This window comes from Diadema antillarum, unplaced genomic scaffold, assembly GCF_040938485.1.
Source record: "Diadema antillarum isolate AM-2024a unplaced genomic scaffold, OU_Dant_1.0 seq00001217_RagTag, whole genome shotgun sequence".
NCBI classification, from domain to species: domain Eukaryota; kingdom Metazoa; phylum Echinodermata; class Echinoidea; order Diadematoida; family Diadematidae; genus Diadema; species Diadema antillarum.
The window spans coordinates 419,858-440,019 of NW_027272009.1; the positions used below are offsets into that span (position 1 = coordinate 419,858).

The 20,162-nt window shown below is 39.6% G+C and overlaps 2 protein-coding genes across 2 annotated transcripts in view; one reads left to right on the forward strand and one right to left on the reverse strand.

Annotated features, from left to right (window-relative positions):
• The window catches only part of LOC139744896 (uncharacterized), a 47,554-nt gene extending 38,827 nt beyond the window's left edge, over positions 1-8,727 (reverse strand). The window contains exon 1 of the mRNA XM_071655308.1: positions 8,662-8,727. The gene's annotated coding sequence lies outside the window, so the exon portion shown is untranslated. The remainder of the gene's footprint in view (positions 1-8,661) is intronic.
• Positions 8,728-11,429: 2,702 nt separating this feature from the next.
• Positions 11,430-14,719, forward strand: LOC139744897 (bis(5'-nucleosyl)-tetraphosphatase [asymmetrical]-like). The gene is made up of 2 exons (XM_071655309.1): positions 11,430-11,550; positions 14,398-14,719. The coding sequence occupies exons 1-2, from the start codon at positions 11,430-11,432 to the stop codon at positions 14,700-14,702; spliced, it is 426 nt and encodes a 141-aa protein (XP_071511410.1). The 3' UTR covers positions 14,703-14,719.
• Positions 14,720-20,162: the final 5,443 nt, after the last annotated feature.

A 20,162-nucleotide genomic window follows, 5' to 3' on the forward strand; every position in this document is an offset into this window, starting at 1 on the left:
GGTGATAGAAAACACTTTCAATTCATGACATCAATGTTACATAATCTCTTATTGCGGTGTACTATTCTACAATGCTTGTATTATCAATGCTAGAGTACATATATATGTACATTTTGAGGTTGTTGAACTAAAACAAGTTTACATAAAGGAAGATTTTGGCAATCACAATAGGTGATATGCTGATAGCGTATCACCTAAAAAATAACAACCACAGTCTTAAAATATTGCAATGTGACCTACAGTCAGAAAAAGTTGCAATGCCTCTGCAATGTCTACAGATCAAATTTGTGATTATACATGTATAGTCATGGTTGTTACCTTCTTATTTTTGTGACATAACACAGCTTCTTGAGTCTTTATCATAGAAAGTCTGCAATCATTTTACATTGATAACAAAATTCATGGCTAAATGAAGCATTACCGCGAACTAGTTTGCTTGGGAAAATATTGCACTCAGTGACCACATACTGAGAGTAATTTTCTGTGGTGCTGCAGACACTTGACAATCATATCATTACTCTGACCATTGCATATAATCTGTTTGATTACTCACTCCACAGGTAAAGGATGTGATTTTAAAAGTCACTTTATATGGGCAATGCAAGTAGGTTCTAAGGGAACAATACAAATCCACAGTGACCTTCTAAACAGGAAAGAGTTCTTTCAGTTCAAGCTCTAAATGCTTTCCCTGACCTAAAGTGACAAGTTTGTTGACTGTGGACATAAACAAGGCAATCGCCAAATTGTGTCTCGCCCATTCGCGTACAAGGAATTAATATTTTTCATAACTCCCAAAAGTTAATTGACCTGTTTACGACCTTTGACCTTGTGGTGACCTTCAATACCCTAAGGGACATTTACCATCCAAGTTTGGTCACAAACGGACATAGGGATCAAAAGTTATGAGCCACAATCAAAACGCGCCCTAAAAACATAACATTGGGCCCTAAAAGTTTGTTGACCCCTGTCTGTGACCTTTGACCTTGTGACGACCTTCACCTCCCTAAGGGACATGTTCCATCCAAGTTTGGTCACAAACGGACAAAGGGATCAAAAGTTATGAGCCATAAACAAAATGCACCCTAAAAACTTAACATTGGGCCCTAAAAGTTCGTTGACCCCTGTCTGTAACCTTTGACCTTGTGGTTACCTTCAACTTCCCAAGAGACATCTACCATCACCCAAGTTTGATCGACATTGTAGCAACATGTGCTGAGTTATGTGTGATAAGAGAGTCTTGCAAGTAAACTTTAACGTATGACCTCAAATGACCTTTGACGTTATCATGTGACCTCTTACGGCACCATAACATGAAGGTACCCCCAGTGCATCCATCACCCAAGTTTGATTGCTATTGTAGCAACATGTGTCGAGTTACGAGTGATAAGGGAGTCTTGCAAGTAAACTTTAACGTATGACCTCAAATGACCTTTGACCTTATCCTGTGACCTCCAACGGCACCATAACATGAAGGTACCCCCAGTGCATCTATGACCCAAGTTAGGTTGTAATCCAAGCAACTTATGTGAAGTTATTTGTCAAAAGAGAGTCTTGCAGGTAAACTTTAACATAGAAAAGAGGGTCTTGCACATACCCTTTAATATATGACCTCAAATGACCTCTGACCTCATCACATGACCTCTGACAACACCATAACATGAAGATACCCCTAGTGCTTCTATCACCCAAGTGTGGCTGCCATTGCTGTAACAGTTGCCAAGTTATGCATCATAAGAGAGTCTTGCAGGTAAACTTTAACATTTGTGACGGACGACGGACGACGGACGGACGACGGACGACGGACGGACGACGGACGGACGACGGACGGACGCCATTTGGATCCCTTAGTCTCGCCTTCACCTCCGGTGGGCGAGACAAAAAGGGTCCAAACTTTTAATCATGACAATAGGATGTCCTATGTAAACATTATATAAATTGTATGTTTATGTAATGACTCATCTGCGAAACTTTACCAATAGTCACAAATTAGGGCCACTGACCAGGAGCAAACTGCTCACATTTAGCAACTTTCTCTCAAATAACATGTGACCTTTCTTAGCCAAATAATTCAATTAGGTGACATTTTCACGCAGGCTGCTTTGATATTAAAGTCATTGCGAGGTGGTTCTACTTTGAAATTTTTTCTACATGCAGACAAATAAATAAGAACAATCAGCTATTTAATAGCAAAAGTACATGTTGCATGTAATTATGAAGTGACATTTTGCATGCACTAATTTCGAAAAGTCATCCAATATGATCATTTTCACTTTGCTGAACACTGCAATTACCTTTTTGAGGGAGAAGGGTTTGTGGTAACACCATGTGTATGTACTGTATTTATACACATGGTGTTACTGCAAACCTTTCTCCCTCATTTACTTCACCATGCAAACCTTTAAGCAACACATAATTATCTTTTTGATTGGTAACTATACTGTGTTAACTGTACATGTTTCCATCTTACACATTTTGTATGTACACATATTTATAGCATTTTAAATGGTCAAGACCTAACACTTACCTCCAAGCATGCATTGTTGCACAACACAAAATGCAAACCATGTGCACCAACTAGGACCAGTACCAGTATAATATGATGTACAGATCTATACAGGCCTTGAAGATGCAAATCAATAATTACCTTTGAATGTATCAAGTAAAGGGTCACAAGAAAACCCTACTCCACGGAATCTTGGATGAACGTGAAAGGCAAGGGGTCTCTGTACGACGCCCAGGACAATGGTCTGCGACTGGTCATCCGTGAGATGAATGAGGCTATTATCGCCACCACCAGAGCCAAGCACGCACGCTTCAAAGACGACAATGACGCTATCTGCGGCACTCGCTTAGAGAGAGAGGTGCTCTTTCGTTGCTTTTTCCAATTTACTTGCTCCCGCAACTGTTCCCCTCTCTGAGCCCCTTGGCCTGAACGCTTAATGACTCAGAAACCTGGCGAGGTAATGAAAACAGGAGTCATGGACGTAGTCTCTCGAGAAATTAATCAAATGAATAACGAAAGAGTGATGTTTTCTCAGCCACCTTAACAGCTTCAATACTCAGACTCCAGAGATAAGAGTATGCTGCAAAAATCTCATTTTGAGTCTACACCTGTCTCTATTTAGCTCTGCACAAGTTGATAAACAAGGGGAGTCTCTCAGTTTTTAGTGCCCCATTTCTGCCAAAAATGCTATCAAAATTAAAATTAAGTGTGTGGTAAGCATAATTGCACCTGCAGAAAAAAAAAAACACACACAGAGGTTTCAGCGTATTTGGTTCTAATTAAAGCCCCTTCCTCAACCCATAATTGCACACACATTAAGTATCTAGGGGCAGAAAATTAAAACCCTGGTAGAGTTTTGACAACTAATTGTCTGAGGTCTTCTTTTTCTACTGACTGATTGTGCATATTTCATGTATCTACATGTACTTGAGACTGAGAGCATGAATTGTGTAAAATTGTGAGCTACAATGTCATAAAAGTCACACAAGCTGGATGGATAGACATCATGACTTGTAGGTTCATGAGGGTTTCAAGAATTATATTGTTTATACACATGTGCATATGTGGGCAATACAAACTGAAATCAAATAAAAGACAGCAAAAACTAAGACAGTTTGAACTGAACAGCAAAACGAAACAAAAAAGAAATCTTTCTTATACGTTGACTGACATCTATGCCAGTACATTAATGAACCTAAGTTCATGATGTCATGTAAACTGTTGAAAGAGATGTCATAAATCTGCCAGGAAGATGCATGATGCACATAAGGTCAAGACAAATACTCAAAACATAAAATCTTCAAGAATAAGATGGCACAAAAACGAACAGAATTTGTAAAGAATATCATTGAAGTGCAGTGCATACAAATTCATTGTATTTCATGTGTCTGCATGCAAACAGGAGTTTGTCTACACTTAAATTTGATTAAGCTGCCTTGATGCTTCATGTCTGTCTCCGCACACAAGTTGATGAGATAATCCTGGATTAATCAATGCATCACCATCTGGGGTGCTCATTAGCGATATTGTACAACCTTGATTAATAGCTCTCTTTTTTCAGCTCTTTTTTTTTTTTTTTTTGGGGGGGGGGGGGGGGGGATTTGCACAGCCACAGACAGGATGGCAGATATTCAGTTTAATAGCGATAATCAACACGACAATAACGCTCCATATATAAAGTCACTGCAGCTAGGTACAATCACGTTTACTGTAGACCAAATTTCTATTTTTAACTACCAAAGCAGAGGATTCCTTCTTATCTACACACAACAATAGCTGTCTACACCTCATTAAAGATGAAAAGAGCCACCCACTACACACAAAACTTGGTTTGAAGCTTCCAAGGAAGGTAGATTATGAATGCAAAGCAATCCTCTAATCATCTGTGCGTCAGACCCCAGGAAGATGAATAGAGGCAGATTACACACTCATAAAGAGATAGATATAGTATATAGATAGTAGACAAATGAAAAAACAACAAATACAAAGATAATGGAAGGATATTTTATGTACTATTCATATTCATAAGACACATGAAGTGTAAGATCTACTTATTGTGATGACTGTACAATTGTATATAACTGGCAGAGTAGCAGTGGCAAGACAGTTTATAGATTTCACACAGAGAGACATAGACAAACACACACACACACCAATCAACATATATATCTTCATCTACTACAATAATTTTGTGTATTCTACCAAAGATCATTACTAATGATGGTTTTGAACATCACTAAAGTTTCCAAGAACTGTACAAAGTGCACGGTTTAGCTCTTAGAACATCGGTTGAATAATTTTAGTCACTACATTTTACAAAGGAAATGACTCGACGCTAACAAAAAGCACCATTATAAGAGCAGTATGTTATGGAAAAACTTCTCTTACAAATCATAAATTCGTGTAGAGGACCTGAATTATAGAATATAATATGACAACGTTAAACAATCGAGAGCTGTGAAACATTTCACATCAGAGCTACAGAAGCATCAATTACAGAAGTTTATATTAGATACAATAAGTAACTAGACGAATCCTCTTCAATGTAAATAAAAAATTAGGCTAACGTACATCGCAATTCTTCACTTGTCATGTGACGTCTCTGCGGTTTGTAATGTACATGTGTGTATGCTGTGCTCTAAAAGACATAAATTTTGATGACTGTCATTATATGATCTTCAAATTATAAGTTACTGTAAAAGTGGATAGTTTTGCGCGACTTATTTTTCGCGCTTGGCCTGGTAAGAAGAGTTTCGCGTGTTTTTAATTCCACGGAATAAAAGACATCACGCACAGGAACATATGGCAAGCAAAAATATTTGCGTGCTTTTATTTTCGCGCTAGTTTTGGGTTGCGCGAAATGCGCGAAAATTTCAACTTTTACAGTACCGTATCTCACACATTCATGTTTCCATACTCATTGCCATGAGCTGCTTTTACCCATTTGTGCTGTGTCATCACATTACCTGTATATAGTTGGGGATCATAAAGAAAGAAAATATGGGGAAAGCTGACTCTGGCAATACATCGTAGAAGCTTTACAATTTTCTAACATCAAATTCATAAAATTCATTTTCAAAAAGTAGGGCAAATCACAAACAAGCTTAGCACAGAGCTGACAAATTCATATCTGAAAAAAAAAACACCTTGAAATCATATCACAGTTCATTATCATTTGATAAACAAAATCATGTAAAAAAAAATAATAAAATGAATATGCTCTGTATTTATGGTAGGTGTACAAACTGAAAAACACATAAATCCATCCTTTATTACACCTTGAAAAAAAGAAAAGAAAGAGGGATGTATGAGTCCATTCCAGAAATCTTACAATGGAAAATGTGGTAAAGAAAATGAAGTCCTTGTTCACCCTTTAGGCACAAATGAGTCAAATGTGTACCAAATTTCACACACATACCTATGGACAAGACACTAATGTGGCACGCAAAGGGTTATAACTTAACATAAGATCTTTTTCAAAGCTGAAGGTTTGAATGGCAGAGTGCCCTTATCAATACGCATACATCACACACACACACACACACACAAACACACACACAGGGGATGTGTATGTATCAACAAACTAGGGGGTTAGTGATATAAAGGCGATATTCTTAGTCCCCTTGATCGTGAGAAGCAGGTGGTACAGGCACAGTGACTGGAGAAATGAATTTCCTGCCCATTGATAGCACCATGACGACAGGCATACACAACAACAGCTGGATGCAGAACCGTTTTATATCATAAAATGGATACGTGTGTAGAGTTTTTATTGTTTCTAAAAAAAAAGAAGAAGAAAAGCACCACCTATTCAGGCTCTTTGGGGATGAGGGATGTTGCATTGAATTTTTATTTGAATGGAATTATGTTGACTGATCACTAATGACGTGCAGGAATTAATGAAACCTAATCCCAGTGTTTCTGTGTGTGTGTGTGTGTGTGTGTGTGTGTTGTGTGTATCACCGTATGTGTGTTTTTAAAGAAGCAATACCTTAAAATTTAACTTCAAACTCCTTTTTGTAATTACAGTCAACCTCGCTTAAGTGAACCTCAAATAAGTCGAATAATCGCCTAAGTCGAAGGTCTTTTCAAGTCCTTTTCTCTTTACATTTGTCTCGATGTTCTTGAAATAAGACGTCAGACAGTGCAGGGATGCCAAGTTCGAAAAATTTTTATGAGTGAGATTTTCACGACTCAACGTCTCGGCGCGCGCATGTGCTCGCGAGCAAGGGTGTGGGAGGGGTTAGTACGGAGCTTTTTAAATTTGTAGCTCTTAATGGTGCGATCAGGAGCAACTTAAGTGACTATTTTTTACTTATTTTGAAAGACAAAAGGGAAATACACCTTCAGTTGCAACTATCACTTTAATCCTTTGAGCTATGCTCATTGTTAATAGGCCCAAGTTGCAGATTGCACCCAATGCATGAGAAAAATGGGTGCCATGCGTGAGATCGTGAGACGGACCCTAAATGCTTGAGTCTCACGCAGAATGCGTGAGACTTGGTAGCTCTGGACAGTGCAATGTGTCCCATGCATTTATCTTTTAGACTTGCCGTCTACTGATTCCTGCTTGTTATGCATGATGGTATAACAAGCAGGAATCCTCATAAGTCGAATAAAAAAGTCGAAGGTATTTCTTCAGTCCAAATAAATTCGACTTAGGTAAGGTTGACTGTATACTTCCTAAGGTGCTATATGAGTGCAATAAACCGATTCTGAGCTCACTAGTCACATCTTGGAAAGAGGAGGAGCACCATTAAATCCTGAAACTTAATGAAAACATTGTCTTTGCTTGTGCACATAATCTTTAAATGAGAAAGTTCAACTGCTGATATTAGATGACTGAAAGCACAAAGCCGCTAAATGCAAAATTGGCATGAAACCAATGAAATTAAGAAGTCCTATTAAAATTACAAAATGAGAAAACATACATGGAATTATGATTACAGACACGTTTAATAGCATTTATGTTCATAGCAGGAATATTAAATGTTAAGGACCACACAAACCTAAGAATTTTTAACTTAGTACCGATAAGCAATATCATTTTTAATGAAATCCAGATTTCACCTCAGATTTAGAAGATGTCAACTTACAATGTATGATTACTATCACAAGATTTTATCACATAAATTGTTCAAAATATTAATCGTACAATATGAAATTTGAGCCTCAATTGATAATTTTCTCTTTGCGTCTGCTCAGCTAGATCGGCACAAATGTGTAGGTCTATGATGAACTGTGGGCATATTAAAAATTGTGATACTTTACTTACTGGCGCATGGACAAGATGTGGAAGATGTCAATAATTCAATACGAAAATCGTGTCTGGAATCATAATTGCGATTTACACTTCGCTAAAAGATAACTTTTTGTAGAGGAATTAACTTGAAGTCTACTTTCAAAAAATAGGAGTGAATATTCAAATTGACATAATTTTGCAAAACTCGTAATTTTCATGACTTTGTGCATAGAATTAGTGCTACTTTTGACCAAAATTTCATCCTCTGACTGAGTACAGAATTCAGAACCACAAAAAATAAGCGTCCAGTGATTCGATCCACTCTCCTCTCACGACACAAATCACTATAGTATTACAGGGTGGTACAATATCAATGACAATGCAATATGGGTGCTGGTGGATGATGAGACACTGACACTGGGCCAGGCCCCAGCCCAGGCAGCCCAGGGCCGTGAAATTGAAGCACAGTTCACATTTCACAATTGATTTCATGAATGGCTGTGGATTCTAGTTCACAGTAGGCCTAGTTCAGTGAGTTGGTGTCATTCAGTTAAGCAAAATTAAATGCAACTTACAAAGGAACAATGCAGGCACTTGCACTGGTGTAAGTCTGCAGAAGAAAATAAGCATCGTAAGTAACATCTGGCCGTAAAAGCAGTACCGCATGAGCTAGCGAGTAGCGGAGATGCTAATTTCTCCGGCCCGACGATCTGGGGGACCTTCGTAACGAAATCCCGAAACGTTATGGCCGTGGGCAGCAAAAGACCATGAAGACTAGTATAGTAGTAACAAGTTACACGTACAGCTATATTAGTATAAATACGACATTTTTGATAATCATATCATCACATCGCATTCAGTTAGGTATAATCATTCTGTAACTAAGTAGTATTGCGGAACAATGTTAACAACTTACTTGTGTAAAGATCAAAACTCATCGATCTGCACTCATCGGTAGATCAGAGCAGTTCCATCCAATCTCGAACCGTGCGTCATGCATTGGAGCGCATCCCCAATCAGGATCCATGGCATGCTATGCATGCATGCAGCAGCAGCAAGCAGAGGGACCGCTCTTAGCTTCCTCTAGCATGGCCCTCCCCGGCGCCGCTGGCCTAGCTAGCCTGCGCTGCCCCGATCGAAGATCCTACGTTCCCATCAATTCGATGTGAGAAGCGCGCGCACAAAATCCAGTACTATGGTGCTGCCCTCATCGTCAAGTGAAAGAAATTGAAATTAAGTAGGTGCCAGCCACAGAACTCTTACAAAGAGTTCTGTGGTGCCAGCTAGGCCTATAGTTCGGTGGGCCTAGCCTGCGAGAGAACGAAAAAAGAAAAAAAAGAAAGAAAGAAAGAAAGAAAAAAAGAAACCTAGAAATGAATGCCAAAACTTGATAGATGCGTTCTCTGACAAACAAATGAATTAATACATTGAATAAATGAATAAAGAAATGAGAAAATAAATAAATAAATAAACAAATAAATATAGTCTGTAGATTGGATGTGATGATGCTATTGCCTTACAATCTTGTGCATTTCTCATATCATAGAATAATTGAATTGCCCTCTCGACTATGTTTGCTAGATCAAGTAAACTTACCTCATTAGACTTGCAAGCTTGCAAAATGATAACATGGAAGATATTGAGGCTATGACAGCGTCACCTCTATGATGTTACCAATATCTCTTAATTGCTTTTTCTTTTTCTTTTTTTTTTCTTTTTTTTTTTGGGGGGGGGGGGGGGGGGGTTCATGGGCAGTTCAAATTAAAGGTCAAACTCTTTTACCGGTACGGTACTTTGTCCAGTTTGAATGCACTGTTCAAAGTTCTGCTCATTGTTTGAGTTGTATGAATAATATTTCTCCTTGTCATGATTCAATATCATTTTGATCAAGATCACATATGTATGCCTATAATGTGAACTTAATAAAATGGCATCAGCATCTCAGAAGCCTCACATTGACCTATTTACTGTTAAGTATCAGCTATTCTGTATCAAATCCCCTTCTTTAAAATAGATTAAAAAGGACCAAATTGTATTCATGGCATCAATATTTGGTGGAGGTGCTATAAGCCTATCAATTTTCAGCTTAATTTCTGTTGCAAAGTTTCATTTGGTAGAGCGTGGACTTGGTCAGCGAGTGTTACTATTATAAGACAGTTGTGAAGGAGTTCTCAATAACAAAATGATGAAAAGCCACATGAATGAAGTCCAGTTCAGCCAGGATGTATTTTATTTGTTTAGCCAGTAACCTAAAACAAAGGGGCACATCGAGGTGGGTGGAATAGGTCAGTGGGAACTGACCACTTTCCAAATAAACCAGTGGTTCATAAAAGCACTGCAAGGACGTGTGAGGAGTGGGAAGAAAAACACAATTTTGGGTCTTACAATTTCATTTCATCTTTATATATATAGGGCCTATTTTATTTTCACATGGGCATTGGCCTCTTTCAAACCGGGAGCCAAAGCCTGATCTTCTATACGAGTCCACGCATCTTTAAAAAAAAACAAAAAAAAAAACAAACAGATACATTAACATGATGCAGGAACATACAGGAACATTGTTTGTGAAAAAAAAAAGTTGAAATATGCCATAACCACCCCCCAAAAAAACCCAAACCAATTAAACAAACAAACAAACAAACAAACAAACAAACAAACAAACAAACAAACAAACAAACAAACAAACAAACAAACAAACAAACAAACAAACAAACAAACAAACAAACAAACAAACAAACAAACCCGACATCAACATTTAGGGATTGCATGCTACACATCACAAGTTTGTATGGAAGATTCTGGATCTGGATCTGGATCAATACGCTGCCGGACCGGGTGGTATAGTGCAGCGGGGAGAGAGGGCGCAAACTAAATTAATCGTAACGAAGGTGGCTTTTTTCTACCTTGCTTCTGAAGACTTCTGGAGATAGGCTGTTGATTACTGTTGCTGGGAGATGATTCCAGGCAAGGGGGGTGCTCACAAAAAATGAATATTTATATTGCCCTGTGGGTGGTTTATCACTTGTCTTTCAAGAATATTCTGAGTTTTGTGATCTTTGAACTGTTTAATTTTGATATTTCTTTTAGGTCTTGTTCTGGTCAGAAAATTTTCAATGGGTAGACCCGGGATCAACCCCTCGACCGCTTTTGAAGAAGGATGACTGCCTTCTTGATGCCTATTAGTGCTAGGGTGAGATTGAAGATCTCTGACTACAGGTAAGCCTATGAGATATCTTCATGATTTATACATACTGGTAAACAGAAATAAAATTGAACTTCGCAAAACAATTATTTTTATATACCATAAATAAGTTTTATCAAATATGGAGCTGAACAGCCCACTTAAAAGATATGACAATCATCTGTTGATGCAGACTGTACTTGGAGGGTTTGCGAGCGTTTGTTTCCCCAGGTACCCGTTTTTGTTTTGTTTTCTGCTGCGGTGCTAGCGCCACCCACGTGCACCTGCTGCTGCATCCACGCAAAGTCGGTACTATATTTATTTAGATCGGATACAAAAAAAGACAACGCATAGCAAGCGACTACACGCTTAAAATTATCCGATATAGTGTATACAGTACTCACACCAACCAAAGACGTACGTACGTGCGTACAGTGTACACACACGGTGTTCCACAGCTGTTCTAATTCTTGAGTTCTAGCTTGGCACAAAATCCACGCAATATGACATCGGAGAATATGTTACGGGCGGCTGGTTTAATCATCTTTAGGAGAGTGCAAAGGGATGTCGAGTACCTACTTCTGCAAACTTCGTATGGACAACATCACTGGACACCGCCTAAAGGTAAGGAAGAAAAAGTAAAAGAGGATCGAGTGAGACAGTTTTTCCACCACACAGCACAGTCACAGCACGGTGAGAGAGCCCGGGCGCCGCGCCGCCTCTATTTTCCCCTGGCCCTGAGCTAGCTGCCACCGGCCCTGCACCTCCGTGCCGTGCGTGCATGCGATGAGATGCGCTGGTGGTGGTGGGCGGATATGGCGGCGTGGATACTCTCAGGCTTTTTATTACCTGTACCTAAATCATTGCTGTTATCGTAATTAATTTCTCCACTAGAGAAAGAGGTTATATTTGCACCGGCGTTGGTTTGTTTCTTTGCTTGAAAAATAACTCAAAAAGTTGTGAACTTGAATGAAACTTGGTCACTAGAACTGACTAGTAGTGTAGTAAGCAAATAATCAACGTTGGCGAAGGTGATGGGACAAACTATACTATCACTTCCGAGGCGATCTGGATGTAGCTATCTTTCCGAAGCGCAGCTGAGGAAAGATTGCGTACACATTCAGATCGCTGAGGAAGTGATAGTTTGTCTCATTGCCTGAAACTAAAAGTTGATTATTTGCTTTATATCCCACATCTAGGGTCCTAGAAATTCCCATTTTATTCCACATCTGAAACCGTTTTAGCTGTCTTTAGGTATCCTTAGGGCTTAGGCTACGTGTGCGCGTAGATGACAAAACAATGAATTTGCTGCGCGCACCGTGCGGCACTGAAGTGAAAGTGCGTTGCACTGTGTACTATCAAGTGACCTAGGTCATATGATAGTCCACAGTGCAACGCACTTTTATTTCGCGCGTACTCATCTTGCGTTAGGACTGTGTGGACTGTGTGGAGATCAAAAACAAAAGGGACTATCAACATAGAATGTAACAAACTTTTCTTCTCAGGTGATGTGATGGGCAAAACTACGCTTCATCACGTGATTAGCTCTGGACCAATCCTATGGTAGTATTGCAACATTCTTAGTATGTGGAATATAATAACAATCATGTTACTAGTAATTAGTATAAAAGTAACACCATTGACCACTGGTAAACAGCCTAGAAATCTACGCTACAGCACACACACACGGTATTCCACTTGTCTTGTCTTACTTCTAACTTCTACAGAGTCTCCAACTCTCCCTTTTTCGACGAGAGATCTCCCGCCGAAAACCCATTTTTGCAAAATCTCCCGTTCTCCCGCTTGAGATTTAATTTCTCCCGCCCTGGCTCTGTGTCTCCCGTTGGAAAGGATTTCTTCCTTATTGCTATTGTATGTTGAAAAAATAAGCCTTAGATAGCACCAGAGAGCATCTAGAACCCTAGGAACTTGGCGCTTCGCACACATCAACTTGGAGTCTCCCGTTTGCTAGGGGTTTCAGGCGGGAGAATCTTCAGATCAGAAGGTGCTTTAGCCTTTGGGTTGGAATCTCTGCTTCTAAGTAACGTTAATTGCCTTAAAAGTACCCTCAAATGACACAATAAACAGATGATAAATTTTGGTAGTGATCTTGGGAATTTGGATCTTTTGGCAGATAAGGTTGTGGAGGATTTGAAGTATAGATTGACAAATATATTCAGGAGATACTTTTAACGTTAGTTCTAGCGCGTTCAAAAAATTTTGGTAGTGATCTTGGGAATTTGGATCTTTTGGCAGATAGAGTTGTGGAAGATTTGAAGTATAGATTGACAAATATATTCAGGAGATACTGTACAGTTGGTTAGCGCGTTTAAAACTATAACCTCCAAAATTTAACTTCATGAAAATGATTGGTCGTGACAACACAGAGGAATTATACACTGAAGAGAATTGATTATGGTAAACAATTAAGTTCTTTTATTACACTTTGCTTTGAGGGGCAATGAACTGTGGAGTTAAAGGGACTGTACAGTACTGGTTGAGGTAGGGATTCATGTTTTGAACATTCCTAAGTGAGATAATGAAAAGCCTCTTATGAAATATGAAAGATCATGTAATTTTAGGAAGGATTCAATGTTTATTTGATGAAAATTGGTTATCAAATGGCTGAGATATCCAAAAAAGTGCTAATAATAAAAGGCACAAGCCCCAACTTTATTAGGATCTCTTTGTTTCACCTTGTTTTTGGATATTTCAGCCATTTCAAAACCGATTTTCATCGAATAAACTTTTGATGCCCCCTAGAACTGCATGCTCTTTGACATCTCATAGAGTGGTTTCTGAATATCTCACAAAACGTTAAAAGCTAAATCTACACCTCGACTAGAACTGTACACACCCTTTAAGCTGCGCATGAGGTTTGCATGATACATGCTCTTGAAAGCGCTTGCTCTGGCTCTGCTTGTGCAAGGCACCTGAGCTAGAATATGGAAGTTGATGATGGAAACAAACCGCTTCTATATTGGGAAATTGGGCATTTTTCAGTGAGCTGCTTGAGGGAGGTCTGCGCTCTCTGAGTGCTTTTCTAGTTTTCTTTCAGTTGATTGGTAATTTGACCTCATCCAGTCCCGATTGGGTCCCCCCCCCCCCCCCTTAAATAATTATACATGTTATGGAGTCTGGACTCCGATGTGCTATGATTAGTGTAGTAAGTGCGTAATTTTCAAGGGTGAAGCTGCCCTTAACCGGAGAAGAAGATACAGACCATCACAGATATACCACTGGTATTAAAAACAATTTTTGACCTGAATTGTTACTTTCTTGTAATGAAATTTGGTTATAACCATGCCCATTTAAACATGAGTGCCATGTACCGGGTAAATCTTTTCCTCGCATATCAATAAGTATGTTGTAGATGCTTTCCCAACCTTTGTTTTCTTCTTTTTCCTCCTCTTCTTAAAATTCATCATCTTCTTCTTTTTTCATTTGTCTTCTTTCTCTGTGATGTTGCAGGGCATTTGGATCCTGGTGAAGACTACCGCACAGCTGCTCTGAGAGAAACAGAAGAGGAGGCTGGCTACAAGGCAAGTCAGCTGAAAATCACAGACTTTAAGAGTACCCTGAGCTACCAGGTCAAAGGTCGACCTAAGGAAGTTGTCTACTGGCTTGCAGAGCTGACAGATCCAAATGCACCAGTGAAGTTATCACATGAGCATCAAGCCTTCAAATGGTCAGGCCTCGAGGAAACATGCAGGCTTTCTCAGTTTGAGGACATGCAACAAGTGTTTCGTAATGCTGAGAGCTTCCTAGCGAGGTGATGGATTTGAACTGAGATCCTGAGGACGCGTGATTTTACTTTCTGAAGGAGTTAAAAGCCTAGTGAAAAGGTGGTAACACTTTCGCCAGTGGGGACATGTGACAGGACTAGTGTTCGGAGGTGCTGAATTGTGTGTGAGCACGATAAAGATAACAGAAGACAGTGGAACATGCGATAGAAAGTGAGAGAATGAATTATGTACTTCGTTGATCAGATACAGTAATATGGGTGCTAGTGAAAACCTCTTCCACACACCTCTGTGAATTTTACATTTTACTGAGATGGCATTCAAGGTCTGTGTTTGTTCACTTGGTTGGATAATGTGATGTAGTCAAGTGTGCAAATATACATTCGTTCATTTTGAATTCCAGTGGTCCTATTGTAGCAAAATTTTAGCATATCTGTTGGGTCACTGAACTTGTTACAATTTAGTCTTGATCCTCAACTGCATCATGCCCATTTTCTGAGTGGTTATTATGATATACATCATTTAAGACTAAGGGCAACTATAATTGAGGTATGCCTCCAAGATTCCACCAAAGTACACATGTGTACATTGTATATTGTTTGTAGCAGGCTAGGCATTACCCATCCAGCAACAGAATCAGTCTCACAGTACATAACTTACCTCAACATATGTGACCCACTACAACAGAATGATCCTAAAGTCGGGCGAGGTCGATTATTTGAAAATTGCATGACATAATTCCCTCATCTTTCTGCTTTAAATTGATATATAACAATAATTATAAAAATAATCGGCTGCGGAGACATCGATGTTTAAAAGAGAGCATGTCGAGACGTCTGGGAAATCACTGTTTCGAGAAAAGCGCCCTAAAAATGTTCCTTTCGACGCCATCGCGATCAAGGGACACGCAAGTCAGTTTTCAGCTCCGGACAATAGAAGGTAAGCCCTAGCAACCCCCGAAAAGTTCATTCAAGCACAGCGTCTGCGGTCTCCTCACCGACCAGCGGCTGAGCATAGAGCAACCCGCCTGCACGCACCAGTCGACTGGGCAGTGTGCGAGCTTCACGCTTCGGTTTGCAGCAAGCAGCAAACCGACCAATGAGATCACTCTGGTCGGTGTTAGGGGTGGAGCCTATCTGTGGCGCTCAATCCGAATTTTCAAACCAGTTTCTGCTTCGCTGAAACGCTAAAAAACATGGCTCAGAAAAACGCTATTTTTGGGTCTTTCCTTTCATCATTTTGCGTCAAAATTTCGACAAATGATAGAAGACATGTCAGACTCCAATAATATGTCAAAATCAGAAAATCGTAAGTTTTGACAAATTTTAATGCTCTGACTTAACTCGATTTTCACGGCTTCGACCGTGCGCGACTTTAGGACCTTTTTGTTGTAGCGGGTCACATATATCAGCGGTCATTACATTGTGCAAAACACACCGCAAACACTAGATCGCAAACACTAGATCACCACACGCTCCGGCAGTTGAATGAATGCAAATGGAGAGGTTACATACTGTTCAGTTGTCTTTATTGCTTGATCATCCCTAATCCTGATCCTTCAATTCCTATCACAAACTTAGGTGACTATTAAAAAGTCAAGCATGTATCCAAGTCTCAAAGTCTTAGCACCCAAGGACTAAACTGGCTAAAAACTGTCTGGCTAAAACTCTGACTGGCTGAGACTCACTGGCTAAAGAAACTGACTCTCTCTCAATCCCCCCCCCCCCCCCCCCCCCCCCGATCTATCTGATACCCCCTGGCCCTGGTTATTGCAGCTGCTGTGGCCAGTGCCAGGGGTCGTGCTCTAGTGCACACAAAGACCTGGGGTTTCAGTACAGATTTTGCACACACAGGGGGGAGGGATGCATGAACCTGGGTTTCTACTTGGAATTGGTAAAAGATATCTTGCTGATGTACATTGTAGTGGACGAACCCAGTGATAGCAAGGTACATGCCACTGTAAAAATCTGTTTGTCCATATGTAACTACAGTAATGTGAGGGTTTCCTCGCCAGTACTAGCATCAGTGTTTGTGTCCAATAATTAAATTTATGGACAGTTTTACAACTCAAATCTTCAAGTACTAATGAAATCTCATGCAATTCCAATTTCCAAAACTAGCTCAGTATACTGTGTGCCATGTATGATGAAACAAAAAACAATCTAGAATATCAGGATAAATCTTCTCACAGTAGTGATATTTCATTGTATCTGTGTTTGTTGGAAATTTCATTGTTTCTGTGTCTGTTGTATAGATATAAAAATGGATTCTTGTATTTGTCTGTAAAGTTATGAATGCCTTTCAATGATATGCAATTATAAAGAAAGAAGTGATAGTAAGGAAACAGTTGTGACAGTTTTAAAGTGACTGTTATGTTGGGTTAGAATGTGTATAGTGCCACCAGTGATAGATTTTACAGGGGTTCTTGAAACTCCGTATTTTGTATTGTATTAAGAAAAGATAAAAGTAATTTCTCAATTTAATGAACAATGCACTTCTAATATTTGAGCAAGATGAGTAAAATTGCATGAAAAGGGTATTACAAATGTAGGAACAGCTGCAAATATTGGGCTAGCTTTTCATAGAAATGAAGCATGACAGATTGAGTCAGTGTACAGTATTGAGGAAATTTAAAGTGAAACAAAAGATAGAGAGTGTAAGGAATGATTTGCTGCAAATATCTAAGCCTCAAGGAAATTTCTGATACCAGTGAACTTGGCTGCAGTGTCCATTCAAGAAATGCAAGTTGAGAACTTGTCCAAGGCAGGGCTCAACAAAGATAAAGACCTTGCGGGGAAAAAATTGCTCTGAAGCACTGTTGCCATGACAACAAGCACCAGTCCTATATACATTGTACAGTGCACTCCCGTTAGAACGAACACGGTTATAACGAAATTCCGGTCATAACGAAGTAAAAATTGGGGCTGCAATGTCATCCACTCTATGTATTTCTATTGTTTATTTGTTCGGTTACAATGAAATTCCGATACATCGAAAGAAAACTGCCGGTCCCGAGGACTTCGTTATGACGGGAGTCCACTGTACCTGATTGCCTGTCCCCATTGTAGCTGTTCTTATTTCATGTAAGTGTTCAAATGGTCGTTTATGCTACAGAGCCTCTGATTGGCTTTATGATATCAATTGCACTGTTTATCTCTGAGAATGTTACTCAGAAGAAAAATGAAGAATTCATTCCTGGAATCACTCATACAATACATGTCTGTTTTTGTCTGTTGTTGTGTCTTCATCTTAAGTGACTTGTTTGCAAAGAGTACCTCGCAGGTACAACGTTGTAGTTGTATCAAGGATGTGTGAGTGTGTTATACATGTGATGTGTGATCAATACCTCTTAGTGACTATTTTACCATGTAGTTGACTTTGATATAAGTAGTGTGAAATAAAACAAAGACAATGGTACAACTGTTAAGCAAAGTTAGACATTAAATGAGAAATTAGTGAAATAAAGATTTAGGTGGTATAATTTGATACATAGGATACACCTTTTTTCTTTAATCCATATAAAGACCTTGTATACATATATTTTTTTATATTGGTGCACAGATCAATGGGAGACATGTAAGGGGATTACATCATTACCTTGGCTAATATGTATATAATTTTACGTATATTTTGTAGAATCTGCTGTAAGGCTAATACATGTGTTCTTCATCACTCTTACCAAAGGGGGGGGGGGGGCACTATATTATTTCAAAGTGAGGGAGCTGACTTTATTTGAGCAGGGACTTCGATTTGCTTTTGACAATGGGGATGGGGGGGGGGACATTTTGGTACCACGTACATTTTCTGATGCCTCTGACAAGTAACAACAAAAAAAAAGGAAGAAAAAGGTCTTAACATTTTCTGATTCCACTTCTGTTGTTAATCAACGGACAAAAAAAGGTCTTTACATAATTATTTGGGTGACAAAAAAAAAAGTGTGTGTGCGTGTGTGTGTGTGTGGGGGGGCACCCCTAGCTCTCTTGAGATAATTGTGAAGGATTTAAAAAGATGACATAAGAAAGGAATTTTCAGTAATTCTGAGGATTTACAGTTCATCTAGTTTTGATGCAGTTTATCATGGTGGTATTACATGCACACTGTACGTGTATATTACATGTGAAACTCCTTTCCAGCAGTAGAATGGAATAATCTCAGATTAAGCCCTACATATTGCAGAGCTGCCAAGTCTCACGCATTCTGCGTGAGACTCAAGCATTTAGGGTCTGTCTCACGATCTCACGCATGGCACCCATTTTTCTCACGCATCTGGTGAAGTCTGCAATTTGGGCCAAAAATAAGGAGCATAGCTCAAAGGATTAAAGTGATAGTTGCAATTGAAGGTATATTTCCCTTTTGCCTTTCAAAATTAGTAAAAAATAGTCACTTAAGTATGCACCAGATCGCATCATTAAGAGCTAATAATTCAAAAAAGCTCCCTACGCCGAGTCATAAAAATCTCACTCATAAAAGTTTTTTGAACTTGGCATCTCTGATATTGTCATGGTAACTCACACATCATCTTCAGTGACGGATCCAGAGGGGGCGCACAGGGGGCACGTCTCCTCTTTATTTTTTGTTAAAAGAGAAGAATTTTTTTTTAAAATGGGGAGGGGGCATGCACGCCCCCCTTAATTTTGCAGGGGTGGATCCAGGGAGGACCGTAACCGGCGCACCCCCCCCCCCTTTATTTTTTGGTTGAAACAAAAGAAATAAAAAGAAAAAATGGGGGAGGGGTGCGTGCTCCCCCCCCCCTTTAATTTTGTTAACGCGCCCCCTCTTTACGGAATTCCTGGATCCGCCCCTGTTTTGTACAGGCACCTCCTCGTTACGGGATTCCTGGATTCCCCCTGATCTTTGTATTGTCTAACCCTGACTCTACAAATATTATTCAAAGTCAAAAGATTGTCGCAAATGCTTCATATTACACAACATACAACTTGTGTGAACGATGTCAGGTGTATTCACACCAATTACTGTACTCGGTATTACAAACACAGTACCGGTACATGTGTACTAGGTTTAATACATGCACATACATGTAGATGTGGCCCTGAATAACACTTCCATTTTTTTTTTTTGCCCCACAAAAGAGAATATCAGTGATTGTGAAATCGTCAGTGAGAGGGTTGGCATAATCTGAACAAATCAGTGAATAATTTGAGTACCTCTCAGACAAAGGGGGCAAGGCGACCACAACATTGACATTTTGATATTACCAGGGTATCGATTTTTGAGTTTATTTACTTTTGAAGACAGCAACAACCAACGGTGTAAATCCGTACTGAGGAGTGGGGGGGGGGGGGATGATTGGCGATAGTCACCATCACCACGATTTCAAGCCCATAACCGGACCGACGCAGCCCTGGGGGGGGGGGGGGGGGGCACACACACACACACACACACTTTGCAGGGATCAAATGTCCCATTCTTTTCCATGCAAAGTGGGAGGGAAGTGGCAGCAAAAATATGACGACTTTTTGTTCTTGTTTTTGT